The 22503-nt window shown below is 39.3% G+C and overlaps 1 protein-coding gene across 6 annotated transcripts in view; it reads right to left on the reverse strand.

The window, feature by feature from the left end:
- GRAMD2A (GRAM domain containing 2A) overlaps nt 1-22503 on the reverse strand; it is a 90536-nt gene that overhangs the window by 18078 nt on the left and 49955 nt on the right. For 3 of the 6 annotated variants that reach the window (XM_069067286.1, XM_069067288.1, XM_069067289.1), the window contains exons 2-7: nt 20202-20333; nt 5424-5537; nt 4531-4588; nt 3959-4031; nt 1619-1722; nt 486-584 (exon numbers count right to left, since the gene is read on the reverse strand). In XM_069067286.1, coding sequence (XP_068923387.1) covers nt 486-584; nt 1619-1722; nt 3959-4031; nt 4531-4588; nt 5424-5527 — 438 coding nt within the window. In that variant the 5' untranslated portion in view covers nt 5528-5537; nt 20202-20333. The remainder of the gene's footprint in view (nt 1-485; nt 585-1618; nt 1723-3958; nt 4032-4530; nt 4589-5423; nt 5538-20201; nt 20334-22503) is intronic. The other 3 variants (XM_069067285.1, XM_069067284.1, XM_069067287.1) reach the window with 1 other exon arrangement.

Genomic DNA, 22503 nt, shown 5'->3' on the forward strand with positions numbered 1-22503 from the left:
TCTGTAACCTGCCTCCCTCCACTGGCTGGTCCTGGTGGAGGTGACACCCTTTTCCTGCAAGAACTGAATACATCCTTTTTGTTCCTACCTTGAGAAGCCTCTTGAGTTTCTGATTACATTTTGGATAGGTGTTTTAACCCACACACAATTGTTGTTTTCAATTGTGTCTGACTCTTCCTGACCCCATTTAGGGTTTTCTTGGCAAAGATACAAAAGTGGTTTGCTATTTCCTTCTTCAAATCATTTTACAGATGAGGAAACTGAGGCAAACAGGGTTAAGTGATTTGCCCAGGGTCACACAGCTAGCAAGTGTCTGAGGCCAGATTTGAAATCAGGAAGATGAGTCTGTCGGACTCCAGCCCTGCACTCTATCCACCGTGCCACCTAGGTTCCTCCATTCAACAATGCCTGGTCTTCAAAGGGTGATACCTGCTAACACAGGGAAGAGGGGAGAGATGTCTGATGGGGGGTGGAGACTCACTGACCTTCCTGCTTGTGTTCGTTGTAATAGCCAGTCCATTGGGCAAGAGTCTGGCCATCTTGTGCTTTTTTATCATCTGGACAGACAGCACAGGGATGACTACCTGAAGGGAAACAAGCAAGTTTCTCTTGGGATTCCTCCTCCCGCACCTTGTCAGAAGGCACCATCCCCTACATCATCAGCACCGCCCCACACATATTCAGCTCCTGATGGCTGGGAACTGGGCAAAGGAAAACAAATTCTGTAGGGGGTGATCCTACCTTTTATAGTATCTATGCTTTAGCTTTCCCTTTCTCTTCCCCCAGTCCTATCCTTCTATTTCTTGTTGCTGATAGAGTCAAGAAGCAGTTTTCGTTCATTCCATAATCTCCTTACAGCTGTCTACTCACGTGTCCACCCACAAGGACCATTTGTGAGAACAATGTAACCTACAGAGAAGCTGAAAAGTTCTTCTGTTTCACCTTTAAAATAACTATTTCCCATCCCTTCCCCCTTTACAACTAGACACGTACTCCAGCACTTCCAAAGGTCCACTGCCTGATTCCCACTCCTCCATTTTTGATGGAGAAAAGCCATGTACATACACAGAATGATCTTGGCTAGTCCAGTGGCCAGGAACTATGTTTGCTTAATCCAAAACATGGTTAGCCATGTTGTGGTAGTTATCACTATGAAAGATTAGAGAATATAAGAACTAGGCCAAATTTTAATGATTCAAAATCTTGTTTTTGGATCTCATAGGACTTTTTGGACATGGCTTATTAGTTAGTGGAGTCAGATAGACCAATTTAGACCCTACCTGGTGTTTGTGATGTCCGCTCACTATGAGAGGGGCCTGACTAGGGGGTCTCTCATTCCAAAGTTTTTGGGAAAGCAGAATGCAAGGGAGGACTCAATTCCTTAACATACTTCTCTAGCCCCTGATAGGAGCTGAGATGCCCACAGTGACTATGTTTTGTACAGCTATTCATTCATTCAGTTCACAAATACTTACTGAATACCTTTAGCTGTGGAGGTGGCTAAAAAATCCATAAAATATCTAGTTTCAAAGAGCAGACTATCTGGATTAAGCAGTCAGTTGCAATACATGCCAGAGATTGCAGACAGAGTCCCCAAAAGGGGGCAGCACCACCATACCTTGATGTCCTTCCCAAAGAGGCTGGCATGAAAGCAGAGCCAGTTGTGGGAGATATATAGACGACCTTGTATGAGGATATCCCTTTGGAGTGCACAGGAACACACTGGAATATAGAAATACAAAGATATATAGACCCATAGTCACCAAAAACAAACAAAAGACTTAAGTCAGATGACACAGTATGAAAAGAGAGAGGCCCTGGGCCCCCAGCCACTACATGGAATATATTAAGCCAAGGCTGGAGATCCAACACACACACACACACACACACACACACACACACACTGTTCCCTGAACCAGGGAGGCCAGCTCTCTGATGAAACTCATCCTATAGCTTTTTCTACCCTCAGTTCTTTTTGGACTTCCCCAGTGGACCTCCCAGGAGGCAAAGGCAAAGATACAGATTCCCCTCCTCTGTGACACTCTATCCCCCATAACTAGGATACTCTCTTTTACCTGTATTTATCTCTTAGTAAACCTGATTTTCTTTATGACTTTGCTCCAAGGCTGCCTTCGGAATTTTTTTTTTTTTATCCTCTCCATCCTCTAGCTGCTACAGCCTTTCTCTCAAGGGTTACTTTCTATTTTTCTGTATATAGTTTGTATGTTCCTAATTATTTACATATTCTCTCCCCCACTAGAATGTAAGCTCCATGAGGGCAGGGACTGTTTTTACCTTTCTCTGTATCCCTTTCCCTTAGCACAGTGCCTGGCACAGAGAAATAATAAATGCTTATTGGTTGGTTGGTTGATTAAATTGTGATCCTATCACACCCACCTGATACCACAAAGTCAGAAACAGGGCCCAGAAGACCCTGCTCTCTAACCTGTCATCACCTTCCCCTTCAGTCTCTCCTACTTTGTTCTTGTCAGTCTCTAAAGATTTCTTCAAGGGGTGGCTAGGTGGTATGGTGAATAGAGCACCAGCCTTGGAGTCAGGAGGACCTGAGTTTAAATCCAGCCTCAGAAACTTAACACAAGTCATTGTGGCAAGTCATTAATCCCAATTGCCTTCCAAAAAAAAGCAAAAAAAATTTTTAAAAAGTATGTCTTCACACAAACAATTTTGGATACGGCCAATATGTTATAAGGGTTTTGTTTTTTCTTCTTCTTTTTTAGTGGGAGGTGGGAAGAATAAGAGACACAGTGAGAGATTATCCCAGAAAAGGAAGAAAAGAAAGAAAATAGGGTTATTGAAGCCTTTGAAAATGTTCAGAAGGCAAGCCAGCAAGAAACACAAACAGGACAGCTACATGTTGAAGTTATTAAAGAAATAGGAAAAGCAATCTGTATTATTAAGGAAAAAAATAACGTATATTAAGGAAAAAGGAAAAGTGACCTGTATTTAAGAGAGATTTATGTCTTCATGTAAAGTCCTCTTTCTCTGTTCCACTTAAAATATGGAAATGCTTGTTTTATTTGGTGTTTTTTAAATTCAGAATTTAAAAAATTTTAATAAGATTTCCTATATAACCCTACCTCTTGCCCTCCTCTGTCTCCAACAATACCCTCCTTATTCCCCAAAACCCCACAAAACTTTTCCATTCTCCCTAAGTAGCCCATTGTCATTCAGAATCCTGGAACCTTTGTTCCAAGATACCTTTCAAAGACCATTTCAGAAAAATCTCATCATGTCTTCCTTCCTGCTACATTGTTCTGCTTGCCATACTCATCTCACTCACTCATAATTTCCAATCATCGTTTTTTCCTCTACCTCCAAAGCCCTTTTCTTGGTGTTACTATTCCTTGCTCTCTACCTTTCATCACTACCTCAAAGAGGCCCCACTAAGCCCTTGGCTCGCTACCCTCACACAGTGGTACTGTGCAGGAAAAGTCCTTTGAAAAATATTAGTAGTGAGGAAGAAACTCAGCAGTTTCCATAACAAGAACAATAACAAAAACTCACACTTATAAAGCCATTTGCAATTTACAAGAAACATTTAAGACTTCAACTCTGTGTCCTAGCTCAGTAAAACCTTTTTATATTTTTAGAAAAATAGGGACCAACAAATGTTCAAGGGCCACCAATACCATCTACCAGCACCATAAAATCCTAGCACATCTGAGCTAGAATGACCCTTGGAGTAGTTCAAGACCCTCTTCTTACATATGAGAAAGGTAAGGCCCAGAGAATAAAAGTGACTAGCCCTTGGTCAGAAGTGTCAGAACCAGGACTTGAAGTTTCATACTGACTCCAAATCTTTCCACTGTGCATTGCCTCTCAAAGACTACCAAGAGAAAGGCCTCTTACTTGACCACCTCAGAGTAGGAATATCCAAGAGATTCTCTGTGATCTAGTCAACTACACAGTCTAGGCTGAAATGGTATAATTAGCTCACCTTTCAGAACAGTCTCCTCTGGCGGGATGTCCTTGAATAGCTTATGATATTGGTGGTTGTATTTATTTGGTGTCTGCAAATAAACATAGCAGGTTTGAAACACTATAGATCCTGGGAGGCAGAGGCCAGCCAGAATGCCTCAGACCCAAGATCCCCAGGTAGCAAACCCTAAAAGGATCTCAGTAACTTACCAGGAAGACAAGAGTAAATTTGAATGGTAGTTTTCTGTATTGAACAGGTCTCTACAAGTTAAAGCTATCACTTGGACTTGCAGTCTTTCATCGAGTGAGGAAGGCCTAATGCTTTTGTGTTGACATAAGAGTAACATTATCTTAAGTCTCCAGATAGCACAAAAGTCTGATGCTCACCTGGTTCCCTGCTGACTGAGCCAGCCACTATGTAAAAAGCATTGTCAGTGGAGTTAAGACTTGCAAAACCATCAGAACCCAGCCTCTACTCCCTCAACAACTCTCTAGTATCTCAGGTTGGGTCAAGTGGAGGTCCCAGCTCTTGCTTCTCCTATCCCTTGGAACTTTGTTCCTTGAAGGCAGGGACAAGGGTCCCAGACTCACCACTTCTAGGCTGCTTTTCTTTATCTCTTCATCCTTTAGGCCTTCAGGTAGATGCACGCTGCAAGAAAGACATTCCACTATGGGGATAACAAACCCACTGAGTTCCCTCCCAAATCCATGCTTCCTCAGCCCCAAGTCTGCTCCCCCATTCTGCCTTGGCTATGTTCTGGAGATCCAGGACAGTTGTTCTGAAGATAAAAGTTATTCTGTCGATATGGATATGTGCACAGGAGCATGACTAATTCAAATATTCAAGGGTTCTTAGGCCATCATCAATAGGTTCCACCCAACCCTGCTAAGTGCATGGTTCTTGGGAAGGCTAAAGCCCTCAAGCTCCACTTTATCCTTATTGAAGTCCCTGCCAACCTCAAAGCTTTTTCCACCTCTCTGTTCAACAAGCAACCTGTGGGAATAAGCTTATGGCACGGGAACTACAATCATGGGGAATGAGTAGAGTCAAGGGGGAGGGATGGTGGGCTGGGAATAGAAGGCAAGAAATTAACAGTTCAGATGGACAGGACTGTGAGGACCCCAGGAGCTCAACCAGGGGCATGACCCAGACAGGTCAGAAATGCTCTGCCCCCAAAAGCTGCTCAGCTCAAAGTGAAAGTGGTCTGCTAGAGACAGCCTGAGGCTAGGCTGAGAAAGGAAGTAGACTAGGGTGTTGAAAACTAGACCCTTGCACTGCCCAAGAAGTATGGGGGAGAGAGGAAAGTGCTAAGAAGGCTCTCGGGTAAAGGAGGAAGGGGAAGGGCACTTCAGATGATATTTACACAAGCCCTCCAGATTTCAAGGAGGGACTTGGAGGAAGGAGGAAATGACTCCCAGAGTCCTGTTGGGAAATGCTCTTCCAGGCATGTCCTCAGGGTTTAGTGTTTGCTGGAAGTCCTCACCTCTCCTCCAGGGTCTCCAGGCAGGGGCTCCTTTCCTTTGGAGACTCCTCCCACTTCTCCAGTTGGTCCACTGGGATCTTCAAGGGAGCTGTTTTTTCATGCATCTGTTTAGAGCTGTAGAAGCCCCAGAAAGCCATGTAGAAATTTAAAAAAGGCACAGACACACAAACCCAGGCCATTAGAAGAAGGAGGTAGGTCTGCACTCCTCACAGAGCCTAGAGGCTAAGGCTTAGTCTTCATCAACCCAACCAGAATGGAGGTTCTTACTCTATAGGAAGGGTTAGGGAAGTAGCCTGGAGACAATTAATGTCCAAGCAGCTGCTGCAGAGCTTAGAAATCTTGAAAGCATGACATATTTACTTTGGAAAAGTCACTAAACTGTGCATACTATGACCATATATTTGACCATATGCCACTAGTGGGGCAAGCTAGGTGGCACAGTGACTAGAGCACTGGGCCTGGAGTCAGGAAAACCCTAGTTCAAATGTGATCTCAGGCCTTACTAGGAGCATGATCTGCACCTCAGACACCAGCTGTATGACCCTAAGCAAATCACTTAACTTGTGCTTACCTTTACCCACTGGGGAAAAGAATGGCAAACTGCTCCAATATCTTTGCCAAGAAAATCCCAAATGAGGCCACCAAGTCAGACATGACTGAACAATGACAAAAAATACAAATGCCACGACTAAGCCTATAGCCCAAAGAGAGCAAAGAAAGAGGAAAAGGGCCTACACACATAAAGAGATTTATAGCAGATTTTTTTGTAGTAGACCCACATTGGAAACTAAGAGGGTACCCATCTATTGAGAAATGGCTAAACAAATTATGGTATGTGAATACAATGGAATTTGTATTCTAAGAAATGGCAAAACGAATAGTTTTAGAGGAAAGAGGAAACTGGGGAAACTTCTGAACTGATGCAGAGTGAATGACATTCCAGGGAAAAACAGCTTTGAAAGACTTTAGAACTCTGATCAATCAATCAATAAATCACAAGTCCAGAGGACACAGGATGAAATATGCCACCCACCTTATGCCAGAGAGATGATGGACTTAAAATGCAGAATGAGAAGTATACTTTTAATATGACCAACATGGGAATTTGCTTTGCTGGAATATGTGTATATGCATATATGTATGCATATACACACACATATATTTGTATGTATGTTATGAGGGTTTCATTTTCTCATTTTTTAAATAGAACATCAAGAATGTCTGACCTACTGTTTAATGTTACATGTTCAAGCTATTCAAAACACACACACACACGGTCCTACCTGCTGGCTCATGCTGATAGATAGTAAAAAATATAAAAATAAAAATCCTAACCAAAATATGATACATCTATAAGAAATAGTAATCAGCTTATGTGATAAAATCGCACCCAAGCATGCCAAATAATGGCTGTTTGACAACCCTTTCCAGAGACTAACATGGACTGCCCTTAGACAGTTTAATGGGTCCTTTATTGGGAGAAGGAAATCTTTCAGATACACCTCCACAAGGAAAAGGAATACACAATACTGACCAGGTTCAGAAAAAAAAGAGGAAGAATTCAGAGTTTGTCTTTTCTTCAGCTTGGCCCTGTGGCATAGGTGGGTGTAAGAGAACAATCCTCTCTGCTTCCAAAGGAAATTGGTATTTTTATGATTTGTAATTTCAGTGTTGTAAACCAGTTAAAACAGGATTCTGGGTGAAAAAATCATTCTTCTGGGAGACATACCTAAGGGGTAAGTCATCAAAGACTCAGAGGAACTAGGTGGCCCAGTGAATAGAGCACTGGTCCTGTAGTCAAGAAGACTTGAATTCAGATCTGGCCTTAGACACTTATAAGCTGGTGACTCTAGGCAAGTCACTCTGTCTCAGTTTTCTTAATTGTAAAATGGGAATAATAATGACACTTAAACTCCCAGAATTGTTGTGAGAATCAGATGAGATAATATTTGTAAAGCACTTAGCATAGTGCCTGGCACATAGTAGGTGCTTAATAAATGCCTGTTTCCTTCCTCCTTCTTTTCTTCCTTCCTTCCTTCCTTCCTTCCTTCCTTCCTTCCTTCCTTCCTTCCTTCCTTCCTTCCTTCCTTCCTTCCTTTCTTCCTTCCTTTCTTCCTTCCTTTCTTCCTTCCTTCCTTTCTTCTTTCCTTCCTTCCTTCCTTCCTTCCTTCCTTCCTTCTTTCCTTCCTTCCTGAAAGGACCTGGGGTAAATCAATAGAGTTCGTAACCTGAGTTGCCATTGGGCTCACAGTGTGGTGATTACTTTCTTGACACTATGAGGTATAACTAGGGAGGGTGAAGGTATGGGGAAAACAGAAACTTCCTGTTCCACAGGAATCTTGAACTTTGAGACAAAAAGAAACACAAGAGTCTGCTGCTGGATGTGCAATGTGTAATGCACACAGGTTCTAGGAAAGATGGTGGCCACCATGAAGGCCATTGGGAAAACCAAAGTCAAGCACTAGCCTAAAATAAAAAGTGGAAGAGACAAACCTCCACTGAAAAGCAGAGCACACCCAGATATAGTTGAGATGGAGAATAGGAATTGTGGTTAAGATATAGTTGAGATGGAGAATAGGAATTGTGGTTAAGTAATTAAGTCAAATGGTATTGGCAAAATCTGTCTAGACTTTAGTTACTTAGATTAAGAAACCTATACCCTGGAAACTCTCTGCTTTCTTAATATCCTTTTGTTTTCCCATGAGATTCCTTTAAGATTTTTCTTTTTGGAAGTTTCCCTTTGTACCCATAGAACCAAGAGACCAAAGAATCTGCCCCTACCTGCTCTAGGCCAAGCTATCTAGGGAGGAGCACATGGTATCCAAAGTGAGTTCTGGTGGTGGTGTCAGTTGTCCTATGACTACTATTTCTTTTTACTACAATGGAAGTTTACTAACGTCTCCTACAGTACATTAGAAAGAGCACCTAGTTTGGAGTCAAAAGATCTGGGTTCAAAACCAAGCTCTGTGTGATCTTGGGCACAACTTCTCCAAGTTTCAGATAGACTGTACTAGATAGCTTCTAAAGTCCCTTCTAGCTCTATGTATGATCCTACAGTCCCTGAGTTTTCCCTATTAGAGACTGATTTAAGTGTATTGAATCTAAGGATTTAGAATCCAGTCCCAATAATTAGTTAGGCAACTAGGTGGTGCAGTGTATAGAGTGCTAGGCTTGGAGTCAGGAAGACTTCATCTTCCATAGTTCAAATCCAGCCCTAGATATTTACTACCTATGTGGCTCTGGGCAAGTCACTTAACCCTGATTGCCTCAGTTTCCTCATCTGTAAAATGAGCAAAAGAAGAAAATGTCAAACTATTCCAGTATCTTTTTTTTTGTAAATAGCATTTTCCCCAATTACATGTAAAGATAGTTTTCAATGTTCATTTTTTAAATAAGATTTTGAGTTTCAATTTTTTTCTTCCTTTCTCCTTCCCATCCACCTCCTCAAGACAGTAAGCAATGTGATATAGGTAATATATGTGCAATCATGTAAACATATTTCCACATTAGTCACATTGTGAAAGAAGAAACAGAACAAAAGGGAAAAGTCACCAAAAAGTGAAAATAGTATATACTTCGATCTGCATTCGACCTCCATAGTTCTTTCTCTGCGTGTAGATAGAATTTTCCATCATGAGTCTTTTGGAATTGTCTTAGATCATTGTATTGCTGAGAAGAGCTAAGTCTATCATAGTTGATCATAGCACAATGTTGCTATTACCATATACAATGTTCTCCTGGTTCTGCTCACTTCACTCAGCATCAGTTCATGTATGTTTTTCCAGGTTTTTCTGAAATTCACCTGCTCACCATTTCTTATACCACAATAGTATTCCATTACATTCATATGCCACAACTTGTTCCTCTTTTCCCCAATTCATGGGCATTCCCTCAATTTCCAATTCTTTGCCACCACAAAAAGAACTGCTATAAATATTTTTGTACATATAAGGCCTTTTCCCTTTTTTAGGATTTCTTTGGGATACAGACCTAGTAGAGGTATTGCTGGATCAAAGTTTGATTGCCCTTTGAGCATAGTTCCAAATTGCTCTCCAGAATGGATGAATCAGTTCACAACTCCACCAATAATGCATTAATATCCCAATTTTCCCACATCTTCTCCAACACCTATCATTTTCCTTTTCTGTTATATTAGCTAATCAGATAGGTGTGAGCTGGTATCTCAGAGTTGTTTTAATTTGCATTTCTCTAATCAATAATGATCTAGAGCATTTTATATGACTATAATTACCTTTAATTTCTTCATCTGAAAACTGCCTGTTCACATCCTTTGACAACTTAACAATTGTGGATGACTTGTATTTTTATGAATTTGACTCAGTTCTCTATATATTTAAGAAAGAGACCTTTATCAGCACTACTTGCTGTAAAAATTGTTTCTCATCTTTCTGCTTTCTTTCTAATCTTGGCTGCATTGGTTTTGTTTGTGCAAAACCTTTTTAATTTAATGCAATCAAAATTATCCATTTTGGATTTCATAATGTTCTCTATCTCTTGTTTGTCATAAATATTTCCATTCTCCATAGATCTGACAGATAAACTATTCCTTGCTCTCCTAATTTGCTTATGGTATCACTTTTTATGTCTAAATCATGTACCTATTTTAACCTTATCTTGGTATATGGTGTGAGATGTTGGTCTATGTTTAGTTTTTGCAATATTATTTTCCAGTTTTTCCAGCAGTTTTTTTTTTTTTATCAAATAGTAAGTTCTTATCCCACAAGTCTTTGGGTTTATTAAACAGTAAATTACTATAGTCATTTATTACTTTGTCTTGTTTACCTAACCTATTCCACTGATCCATCCATCCATCCATCTCCTACTCCTCTTCCTCCTCCTCTTCCTCATCCTCCTCCTCCTCCTTCTTCTTGGAAGGCAAGGTAATTGGGATTAAGTGATTTGCCTGAGGTCACACAGCTAGTGTCAAATGTCTGAGGCCGGATTTGAGCTCAGGTCCTCCTGACTACAGGGCCAATGCTCTATTCACTGCATCATGTAGTTGCTGCCATCACTCTCTTCTTAGCTAATACCAAATAGTTTTGATGATTGCTGCTTTACAGTGTAGTTTTAGATTTGATTTGAATAGGACACTTTCCTTTGCATCCCCCCCCCCCCATTACTTCCTTAATATTCTTGGGCTTTTGTTCTTCCAGATGAATTTTGTTATTATTTTTTCTAACTCTATAAAACAATATTTTGATAGTTTGGTATGCCACTGAATGAGTAAATTAATTTAGGTAGAATTGTCATTTTATTATATTAGCTCAGCCTACCCATGAGCAATTGACATTTTCCCAATTGTTTATTCTGACTTTATTTGTGTGAAAAAATGTTTTATAACTGTAATCATGTAGTTTTGGGGTTTGTCTTGGCAGGTAGATTCCCAAATATTTTATATTGTCTACAATTATTTTAAATGGAATTTCTCTTTCTATCTCTTCTTTCTGAGCTTTGTTGGCAATACATAGAAATGCTGATGATTTATGTGGGTTTATTTTATATCCTGCAACTTTGCTAAATTTATTATTTTAAGTAATTTTTTTAGTTAATTCTCTAGGATTCTCATAACATCTGCAAAGAGTGATAGTTTTGTTTTCCTCACTACCTAGTTTAATTCCTTCGATTTCTTTTTCTTCTCTTATTGCTAAAGTTAACTTTTCTAGTAAAATACTGAATAATAGTGGTGATAATTGGCATCCTTGTTTCACCCTGATCTTATTGGGAAGGCTTCTAGCTTATTCCCATGACAACTGATGGTTTTAGATAGATACTACTTGTCATTTTAAGAAAAGCTCCATTTATTCTTATACTCTAATGTTTTTGATAGGAATGGGTGCTGTATTTTGTCAAAAGTTCCTTCTGCATCTATTGAGATAATCATATGATTTCTGTTGGTTTTGTTATTAATATGGTCAATTATGCTAATAGTTTTCCTAATACTGAACCAGCCCTGCATTCCTGGTATAAATTCCACCTGGATATAACATATTATCCTCATGATAAATTGCTGTAATCTCTTTGCTAATATTTTATTTAAATTTTTTGCATCAATATTCTTTAGGGAAATTTGTCTATAATTTTCTTTGTTTTGACTCTTCCTGGTTTAGTTATCAGCACCATATTTGTGTTATAAAAGGACTTTGGTAGAACTCCTTCTTCACCTATTTTTCCAAATAGTTTATATAGTACTGGAATTATTGTTTTTTAAATGCCCCCCTTCCTTTTTTTCCCCCTTTCCCCTCCTACTCCTCTATGGGGTAAGATAGATTTCTCTACCCAAATGAGTGTGTATGTTATTCCCTCTTTGAGCCAAATCTCATGAGAGTAAGATTCAAACAATGCTTACCCCTTCCCTTCCTTCCTCTGTTCTAATAGGTCTTTCATGCCTTTTCATGTGATATAATTTGCCCCATTATGCCTCTCCCTTTCCTCTTTTCCCAGCACAATCCCCTCCTTTTTTTTTGGTCTCTTAATTAATTTTTCTTATCATCACATAAAAGTCTACTTATATTCACACCCTATGTCTAAGTATACTTCCTCTAACTATCCTAATGGAGATACAGTTCTTAAGAGTTACAAGTATCATCTTCCCACATAAGGACATAATATTAACCTTATTGAATACTATGTTGTTTTTTTATTTCCTGTTTCTTTTCTTTTTGCTTCTCAAGAGTCTTGTATTTGAAGATCAAATTTTCTGTTCAGTTCTGGTCTTTTATCAGCAAAGTTTGAAATCTCCTATTTCATTGAATGTCCATTTTTTCCTCTGAAAGAGTATGCTCAATTTTGCTGGGTTGTTGATTCTTAGTTGTAAAACAAGCTCTTTTGCCTTCTGGAATATCATATTCCAAGCCCTCTGATTCTTATGTTGAGATATCTTTCAGGAGATGATCGGTAGATTCTTTCAGTGACCATTGTACCCTTTGGTTCTAAGATATCAGGGCAATTTTCTTTTTTCTTTTTCTTTTTTTGCTTTTTGGAGAACAATTGGGGTTAGGTAACTTGCCCACGGTCACACGGCTAGTGTGTGTGTGTGTGTGTGTGTGTGTGTGTGTGTGTGTGTGTGTGTGTGTGTGTGAAGTGTCTGAGGCCGGATCCGAACTCAGGTCCTCCCGACTCCAGAGAGAGGGCAATTTTCCTTGATAATTTCTTGAAAAATTCTGTCCATGCTCTTTTTTTTGATCATTGTTTTCAGGTAGTCCAATAATTCTACAGTTATCTCTTGTTTTCATAATGAGGTATTTTTACATTTTCTTCTATTTTTTCATTCTTTTGATTTTGTTTGACTGATTTTTGATGTCTCATAGTCATTAGCTTATACCTGCCCAATTCTAATTTTTAAGGAATTATTTTCTTCAATTAGCTTTTATACCTCCTTTTCCATTTGGCCAAGTTTGCTTTTAAAGGAGTTGTTTTTAAGCATATTTTTTCCAGTTGGCCAATTCTTTTTTTTTAAGGAGTATGCTTCTTTTTCCAAGCTGTTAACTCTTTTTTCATAATTCTCTTACATAACTCTCACTTGTTTTCTCATTTTTTCTTCTACCTCTCTTACTTGATTTTTTAAATCCTTTTTGACCTCTTCCAAGAGGACTTTTTGGGCTTAAGAACAATTCACATTCCCCTTTGAGGCCTAGCATGCAGGTGTTTTGACATTGTTGTCCTCTTCTGAGTTTTTGTCTTGATCTTCCCCGTCATCCATATCACCTTTCTATGGTTAACACTCTTATTTTTTGTTCACTTTTAAAAGTTGAGCTCTATTCCTGGGATACAAGGGGCATTGTCCTAAGCTTCTTGCACTGGGGGGCCAGGAGTCTGGTCACTGGCTTTTTCCAGTGGGGCCTCAGGGGTTGATGATCACTGCAGTAGGGGGTCCAGCCTAGTTGAGCCTGTTGTGCCCTGGGTTCCAGAGCTGGTAGTTTGCCTGCTGTGCTGGGGTGGAGGCCTCACAGTTGGTCTCCTATGCCACTGCCCTGCTAAGCCAGAAACATGGGGCCTTGGTTGCTGATCTGTGTTGTGGCTAACACCCTCCTGCCCACTTGCCCAGACACTACCTGTGCTAGATTGTACTCCCCTTTTACCCAAAAGAGATAGACCTTTCCTGAAGTCCTTCTAAGTTATCTTGGGTTGGAAAATTATTTCACTCCATCTTTTTGTGGATTCGGTTGCTCCAGAATTTTTTTAGTGGCTTGATTTAACGTTGTTTCCAAGGGAAACTGGGGAGAACTCAGGCAACTTCCTGACTTTTCTTTGCCATCTTGACTCCCTACTCCAGTATCTTTGCCAAGAAACCCCAAATAGGGTTACAAAGAGTTGGATATGACTTAAAATGACTGAACAACAGCAACAACAGCCCAGTAATCTAAGTCTTTGTTAGGAAATCAAAGAACTTGAGATGGAAGGCGCCAGAGATGCTATTTAGTCCAAACCATTAAGAATCTCCTCTAACACCTACCTAAGAAATATTCACTCAGTCCTTGTTTGCATGGGTTCCTAAGGCAGTCCATCCCACTTCTTGGTAGCTCTACACTTAGAAAATTTTTCTATGAATGAAACCTACTTTTGCCTCTTTGTTTTGTTTTCTGGACCTATGGAGAACAAGCCAAATTCGTCTTCCACGTGAGGATCTTTGAAATTCTATTCAATATAGCTTTGATGTTACTTCTAAGTCTTCTCTTCCCCAAACTAAATATTACCAGTTCCTTCAAACAGTCCTCATGTAGCAAAATCTCAAGGACCTTCCTTCACCATCCTAGTTGTCCATCTCTGAACTTTCTTTAGCTTATCAGTGTCCTTCTTGAATTTGGATACCCAGAAAGTACACAGTATTCCAAGCGTAGTGTCACCATAGCAAAGTATGCTGGAACCTCTATAACTCTAGACACCAGGACTCCACTAATTCAACTTAGCTATTTTTAGTTGTCATATAATACAGTCAGGAGAGGCAGTCCCATATAATAGAGAACTAGACTAAAAACCAGGAAGATTTGGGATGAAACCTTATTTCTGACACATCCTGGCAGTATGTTCTGGCAATCCTCTATGACAACAAGTTGCAGAGAAGGTGCCAGTGCCACCTTGCTCTGGTAGAGGGAGCTTCCTCTCCCAGAATTCCTGATATAAATAAACCACAGTCCCATTCCCTGTCACTATGCCTATCACATTGTTAGTACATTAAAATCTCAAGGTCGTTTTTAGACCTCTAACTTACACTTTAGTAGTTGAATTTTTGAACCCAAGTATAAGATTTTTAAGTATTTATTCCTTTTATTTTTCACCTGTTAGATTTGGCCCAATATTCTATCCTGTCCTAGTATTGCCATCTGAAAATCTGAGAAACATGACATTTATGTCTGTCTCGGTCATTGAAAGTAATGTGGAAGAGCATAGGCCAACCACAGATCTCTGAGGCACTCTACTAGAAATTTCCTTCCATAATGACATTGGCCCATTAATGACTACTCTTTAAGTGTGGCCATTCAACTGGTTCTGAATTTGCCTAACTGTTCTATCATCTAGCCCAGAGCTCTCTATTTTATCAAATGCCTTGCTAAAACTAAGTAAACTCACAACATGACTAATATGGAAATATGTTTTACATGATTGCACATGTATAACCTATATCAAATTGCTTACTGTCTCAGGGAGGAGGAAAGGGCAGGAGGGAAAGAATTTGGAACTCAAAATTTTATAAAACAAATGTTAAAAATTGTTTTTACATGCAATTAGGAAAAATATTATTTTAAAAATAAAGTCTAAGCAAACTATTTCCATAGCTATTTATAGCTATAACTAAAACTATTTTCTTTATCTATTTGCCTAGTAAACCTGTCAAAAAAGGAAATTGTGTTTGTCTGATGTGACCTGTTCTTGATGAAGCTTTGCTCATTCTCTATGATCAACACTTCTTTTTTTTTCTAGCGGTTTACCAACCATTCTTTTGCTAATATACTCTAGATAAAGTCTTCCAAGCATAAAAGTCAAGGTCACTGACCTATAATTTGATTGTTCTATTCTTCTCCCTCCTTTGAAAGCTGGAACAATAATTATATATTTGTCCTTTTCCAGACTTATAGAACCAGTACTGCTCTAGCCATACCAGGCTTGGGGTCTCAGACATGACCCTGAGAGGTCACCTGGTATAATAACCTGCTTGATGAATTAATCCTTCCTACAGCATCCTAACAAGTAATCAGTCATCTGCCCCCCCCCCCCAAAAAAAAGAAAGCAGCTTCTTCTCCCTGATCTCTGCTCCTCCAAATCATTACTGGCTTCCATTAGCTGCTCTGAAATCCACCAATAACTGATAGCACATGCAAAAGAAACTAAAACAAAAAATAGAAGATGGACAGATGAAGAAGAGGGAATTGTAAAAGAGATATATTTTTGCAACAGATATATCTTAATAATTTTACTGAACTCAAACTATTGTGTAGTACAATTAATCTCTCTTTCCTACACTGACTTATTGCAGGGCCTGGGGAACATGACAAGATCTAGGAGAAAACAGACTAAAATTTAACCACTAAATAGGTAATCCACCTGCAGATCAAATCATAGAATACCATAGCTAAAAGAAACTTACAGATCATCTAGTGTAACCCATACTGAGAAACTGAGTCACACATATGAGTCCTGAATCTCAATCCAATTGACCAGTTCCCCACAGTCTCAAAGATTAACCAGTCCAGCATTAATGGCACCTTTGGATTTAGCCCTCCCTCAGAATTCAGCTCCTGGTTTGTCTTTCTTCCTCATGCTTCCCTTCCAGCTACTCTTTTTTTTTTTTTTAAGAGGATACAGCCTTTGGTTTATGACTCTGCCTTTGTAAGGCCTAAAAACTTCTTATATGAATCCCTCTGAGATTGAGATCAGTATTAGTCTGTGATTTCTATGATGTATATATGCGTGTGTGTATGTGTATATGTGTGTATATGTATATACACATGTATATATGTATGTATATATATGTATATATATATAATTCCTTCACTGATATGGATCTTCTTTTGTGCAATTCTTGCCCATGTTTCCCTCTAAATCCGGACACCAATGTACCCTCTGAGCCATGTATCTGTTGTCTTTCGTTATGACTCCATAACTGGCATACTTTCTTTCCAATCATATTTTTCCTCAGTAATGTATTTGATGCCCTTTCCTATGCATAAGTTGTCCTTGGTGATATGCTATAGCTGGCTTGTGCCCATGTATATCTTTCTATTGTCCTTATGGCTATTTTCAGTCTTAATTCCTTTGAAATTAGGGTGCTCTGTGGTATGCTGTTGAATGACATTATTGGAAGAATGATAGCCCTGAAGGGGTGTAATGCGAATGTAAATTTTAAAGATCTTCCCTGCCCCTAGGCTAAAGTGCACCTGAAGCCTGGGGTGGGAGGCTTGTTTTTCAGTAGATACTTCTTGATTGGCCAGTGAGTCAATAAGGTTGTTACATTCTCTGAGCCAGGAGAAGGCTATATAAGCCCTGATGTGTAGCTTTGTTTTGGGACTCACTTTGAGAAGTGTTCTGTGATTTGATCTGAATTCTGGGAAGCCGTTGTTGAGAGTCCCCCGGCTTTGAAAAACCCAGATGTTGACTGGGTATGGATGTAATGGTTGGGCAGTTTGGAAAGCTGTCTACTTGATATGTTAATGTCTTGATAATTCTGTCTGTATATTTTGAAGTTTGGGGTGCTGACCTTTTTCCCCTGAACAAGATAAACGATATATGTCTGACTGATTAAAGTAAGCTTGTTAACCCATTTTGAGTTGCTTTCCTTTAACAAAGCAGATCCAAGAACCTGTGGTGGCGGCAAACCCTGAGGATGCTTGGGGTGCTTGCTGCTACAAGGGGTTATCCTTTTTGGCAGCAAACAGTTTAACATTTAAAACACTGTTTAAGTTCCCAAATGCAGTCCAGATTAACTACTCAATTCTGAGCCCATATCCATTGTTCATCTCTGCAGTGGCTCTTCAGAATACACATATCCGTGGGCTAATTTGAAAGCAGCATTTTGTAGCTTGGGCAAGGAGCTTTTTTGAGTCTACTTTGTGTTTTCATCATGGAAGGCTGTACTGATCTCTTTCTCATTGTTGTAAATGTAAATGTCTGTTATAAAGGCTTCATAGTATTTCAGTGCTGTGTATGCTTAGTATAAAGTCACCACCACTAAAGAATTCTTACAAATATAGCATTCTGTACTATCAAAGCAATCACTTTCTTAGTCATAAAATATAGCATGAGATCTATTTTTTTAATTTGTCCTAGAACTGTGATTTTATTGATATAGATAAATCTCAACGAGGAAACTCAATGAGGTAGTACAAATCTACAACTCTTCTGCAACATGTAGCTTTCAGAGTATTGCCTGGGGATACTGAGTGGTTAGATGTCTTGCCTAGGATCATATAGCCAGTATGTGTCAGAAGTATGATTTGAACCTGGGTCATCCTGCCTCTCAGGCTGGCTCTTCCTCTTATACCATGCTAGTTCTCAGTGGGCTCTTCCATTCTTTCTATTTCTCACACAAGGTGACTATAAAGATGTAGTCTGTTGGAGAAAACTAGCAGCAAAAGACTACTTCTATTTCTTATGTTTTCACTGAGAGCATACTTGATATATTCCTAGACCACTTCCATTTCTCATTTTATAGAGAGATTTAAGAGCAAGCTATGGGGTGATAGTTGCTAATATCTTCCCAGATCCCATTTTTTGGATGAAGCACAATCAATTTTTATATTCAAGTCAAACCAACAAGCATTTATTAAGTGCTTGCTTTATGATAAGTACCTGGAAGTAACCAAGTATCACAATGAGTATTGACATGGTTGGGAGGACCTTAACAAGTTCCTCATAAAACTTCTCTATTTCTTCATCTTCACCAATGGACATTAGTTTATATTCTAGCTATGATGATAATGATGATGCTCACCATGAACACTTAGAGTCACAATGACCCATTATCTCTCTCTTTTTTAATTCAGCTATTACAATAAATAGTAAGTAATTTTACAGAACTAGTTTCCATTTCTAGTGAAATACCTATATATATATCTTGGTTCCTTTCATATTACACTTAATTGGTTTTTAAAAATCTTATTATTTTTATTGATGTCTTTTGTTTTATAATATCACCTTCATTTCCAATTATATCCCTCACCCCTTCCCTACACAGCCAACCATCTCTTATTAAAAAGGCTTTTAAAAAGAAAGAGAAGAAAAGCAATTCGGGAGAACTAACCAACATATCAATTACTGTGTTTCCCCGATAATAAGACACTATCTTATTAATGTTTTTGGACAGAAAAACACCAGAGGGCTTATTTTCAGGGGAGGGCTTATTTTAATGAACATTGACAGCAATTTTTATAAACAGGTAAATGTGAACAAAAAAATGTACCTTTATTCAATAAGCAAATCACTGGGGAAGAACAGGATGACACGCTCACTGCTGCAGCTCTGATTGGATGCAGCTCGGAGCGCAGTGTGCGTTTCACGGGGGGGGGATGGTGCATACAGAGGGTACCGTAATGTAGCGTGTAGCGCAGGGGATCACCTTCACTACAGTAGCAATCTCAATAGGGCTTATTTTCGGGGGAGGGCTTATTTTAGAGGAATCTTACACAGTAAGGGGAGGGCTTATTTTCGGGATAGGTCTTATTATAGGGGAAACATGGTATGTCTGATAGAATATGCCATATTCCACACCCATGTTCCACTACTTCTACAAAGAGAGAGGGAAGTTTCTGAACTCTTTTTCAGGGCCAAACTTGGTCATTATAATTACAGTGTTCAGGGGTTTTTGTCATTATCGTCATTGTTGTTTAATTTCCTCTTACATTGTTGTGCTTATTGTGTTTGTTGTTTTACTTCCTCTGCTTATTTCTCTTGTGTCACTTCATAAAAGTCTTCATGCATCTTTGAATCCTTCATATTTGTTGTTTTATATAGTGCAATAAAATTGTATTACGTTCATGTACCACAGTTCATTGAGCTGTTACCCAATTGATGGGCAGCTATGTTTTTTCCAATTCTTTGCTATCCCCCAAAAGTGCTGCTATAAATAGTTTGGTGTATATGGGATCTTTCCGTCTTCAACTACATTGGAATATGTGTGTTTGTGTGCGTGCATGTGTGTGTGTGTAAAAGGACCTGAACACTTAACTTATTCTTTCAGCACAAATCCAAATTACTCTCCAGAAATGTTGGGAGATTTGGGAGCTCTGCCAATAGCAGATCTGTGTGCCCCTCCAATATTAACTATTTCCATCTTTTGTCATCTTTGCCAACTTGATGGGTATGAGGCAAAACCCAAAGTTGTTTTGATTTGCATCTGCCTTATTATTAATGCTTTGGAGTGTCTGGTTGTTAATAGTTTGCAATTCTTTTGAGAGCTGTTGGTTCATATCATTTAACCAATTATCCAGTTCAGTTAGCTTCTGTGTACATGATGAAACAGTCTAATAGCTCCTTTATTAACCTCTCCAAGGAGAGTTACCCTTCTGTCTGTCTGGAACTTCAAAAGCAAGAGTAGGTCACTTCATTTGGTCTTTGGAAAAAAAAATTGATACTGAGAAAACCAACAATTAAATCAATGAATGTCAATGATTTAAGAATTGTGTGATTCTTAGCACCCTCTAGACCAATTTTTCTACCATTATCACTGTAGAAGCAAAAGGGGGCCACATGTAGGTCATTTTGTGGTTTTTGTCTGTTTCATGGATTATTGTGGTAAATAATAATGATGATGATAATGATAATTACCTGGTGACCAACCTTCTAATGATGAACCTTCTTCACACTGGGAGGTGCTGGCAGGCACTTAGAGCCTGGGATTAGTCTTCCCAAACTGTAAACTTGGAAATGGAAGTTCATCAAGGGCATTCCAGTACCCTTCTGTTGGCAGGAAAAAAAAATGGTCTTTGTGTGGGCAATTCAATTCAGTTTAACAAATGTTATTTGGAACCCCAGAGAGCAAATACTTCAGCCCCTTTTTGCCTCACTCTGAAAGATGTGGCATACTTAGCCCTTTCTTTGAAGGAATATGATACTTTCCTCAACTCCATTATATACAAAATACACTAGACTTGGGATCAGATTGAATCCCAACTTAAATGCTTACTTTGTAATTAAGGACTAATCATAACTTCTCTGATATCCAATTTCCTCAAATGTAAAATGAAGATAATGATAATTTTCCCATTGGCCTCATCTTAAAGTCCAACATAAATAGCACTATATAAATAAATAGTAATAGATTGTCAATGCACTTTATGTGGTTTAACCTGAAGATCATTGCCTCCTTTGGGTTTGCTGCTCCCTATCACACTTAAGCTGCTACTAACTCCAATTCAGGCTTGGCCCCCCTGGGGTTGAGTAGGTCATCCAGGTGGCCTTTAAGGACAGGCTATACTCACTGTAATTGTACTTGTTCATGTTGAAAATAAAGTTTCAAGGAAGCCAAGGACATGTTCTCATAAATGTCTCATTATAGGCCTCAGAGACGGTGCTTGTTGATACACCTGACTTATCAAGTACAGGTGATAGTATCATAGTTGTATAAAAGACCAACTCCCAACTGCCAAGGAGCTCAGCATATAAATGCCTGTCTGTAAGGCCACAGAGCCATAAATCCTCACCATATAAAAACATCACCAAGGTGCTCCTTTCGGTGGGGAGGGCACCTGAGCTGTGATGGGAAATAGAATTTGAAAGCAATATCTTTCAGAAGGGGCCTACTCTCCAAGAATAGAAGGAGGAAAAATTCCTCTGAACATCAGGGTTGTCCTCAGAAAGGGCAATAAGACATCTAAAACCCAATGAAATCAGGAAATGTTCTGTAATACATAATATATATGTCATAGTGTGGGCTACTATGGACCAGGGTGCATATAAGATGACTCCACTTTTGTGAATCCCAGCTCTGGATTTTTGGCCTGGGATATACAAATCATTCTTGTGGTCTTCATGGAGACTCCCTAGGGCTCAGTTCTTACCTGTGTTCTTTGTGTCAATGATCACATGGACCCCAAAATGGAGAAAAGAAAGGAATGGCACAAGAAAGACTGTGCCATTGGAACCCACTGAGTCTCAGAGAATTCCAAAGCAGAACAGAATTTCCTACCATACCCCTAGAAAAGTGGGGAGCAAGATTCCAAGACTTATTGTTGTATGGTAATTATTTTCCAGCTCATGGGCTATCACCAGAGGGAAGTCATAACTGAGAGAATGGAGTCATGTACTATGCTCACATTGAGACTGAGAAGCTTCTTTGGGACAGATTCTTATGAAAGAATTATTGTTTGACTTGAAAGCCAGGCCCCACAAAGGGTCTTAGACAAATGCTGGAGGGACTGTGGGAAAACAGGTACACTAACACACTGTTGATGGAGCTGTGAACTGGTCCAACTCTTCTGGAAAGTAATTTGGAACTATGTCCCAAAAGCTTTTAAATTGTGCATCCCTTTGACCCCATAATTACACTACCATATCTATACCCCAAAAGGATCGAAGAAAGAGGAAAAGGACTCATCTGTACAAAAAAAATCATAGTAGTTCTTTTTGTGGTAGCAAAGAATTGGAAACTGAGGGGTGCCCATCAAATCGGGAATGGTTGAACAAATTATGGTATATTAATGTGATGAAATACTATTGTGCTATAAGACATGATGAAGGTAATAGTTTCAGAAAAATCTGGGGAGACTTGTACGAGTTGATCCTAAGTGAAGTAAGCAGAACCAGGAGAACAATTTATACAATAACAACAATATTGTAAAAATAAACCACTTTGACAGACTTTGAAACCCTAAGCAACACAATGCCTAACACAGTTCCAAAGGACTTAAGATAAAACATGTTATTCACTTCCAGGTACAAAGCTAAGAGAATCAAGAGTGAATATTGAAGCATTTCCTCCCTTCCTTCCTCCCTCCCTCCCTCCCTCCCTGCCCCCCGACCAGCACCCCCCCTCCCCTCCCCCTCCCCCCTTTTCTCCCCCCCCTCTCCTATCTTTCACTTTTTCTCCTCATTTTCCTCTTTCCTCTTCCTTTCCTACTTCCTCTCCTTT

This window comes from Petaurus breviceps, unplaced genomic scaffold, assembly GCF_028583685.1.
Source record: "Petaurus breviceps papuanus isolate PSGF00001 unplaced genomic scaffold, PetGlider_PUasm1.0 90740, whole genome shotgun sequence".
Lineage (NCBI taxonomy): Eukaryota > Metazoa > Chordata > Mammalia > Diprotodontia > Petauridae > Petaurus > Petaurus breviceps.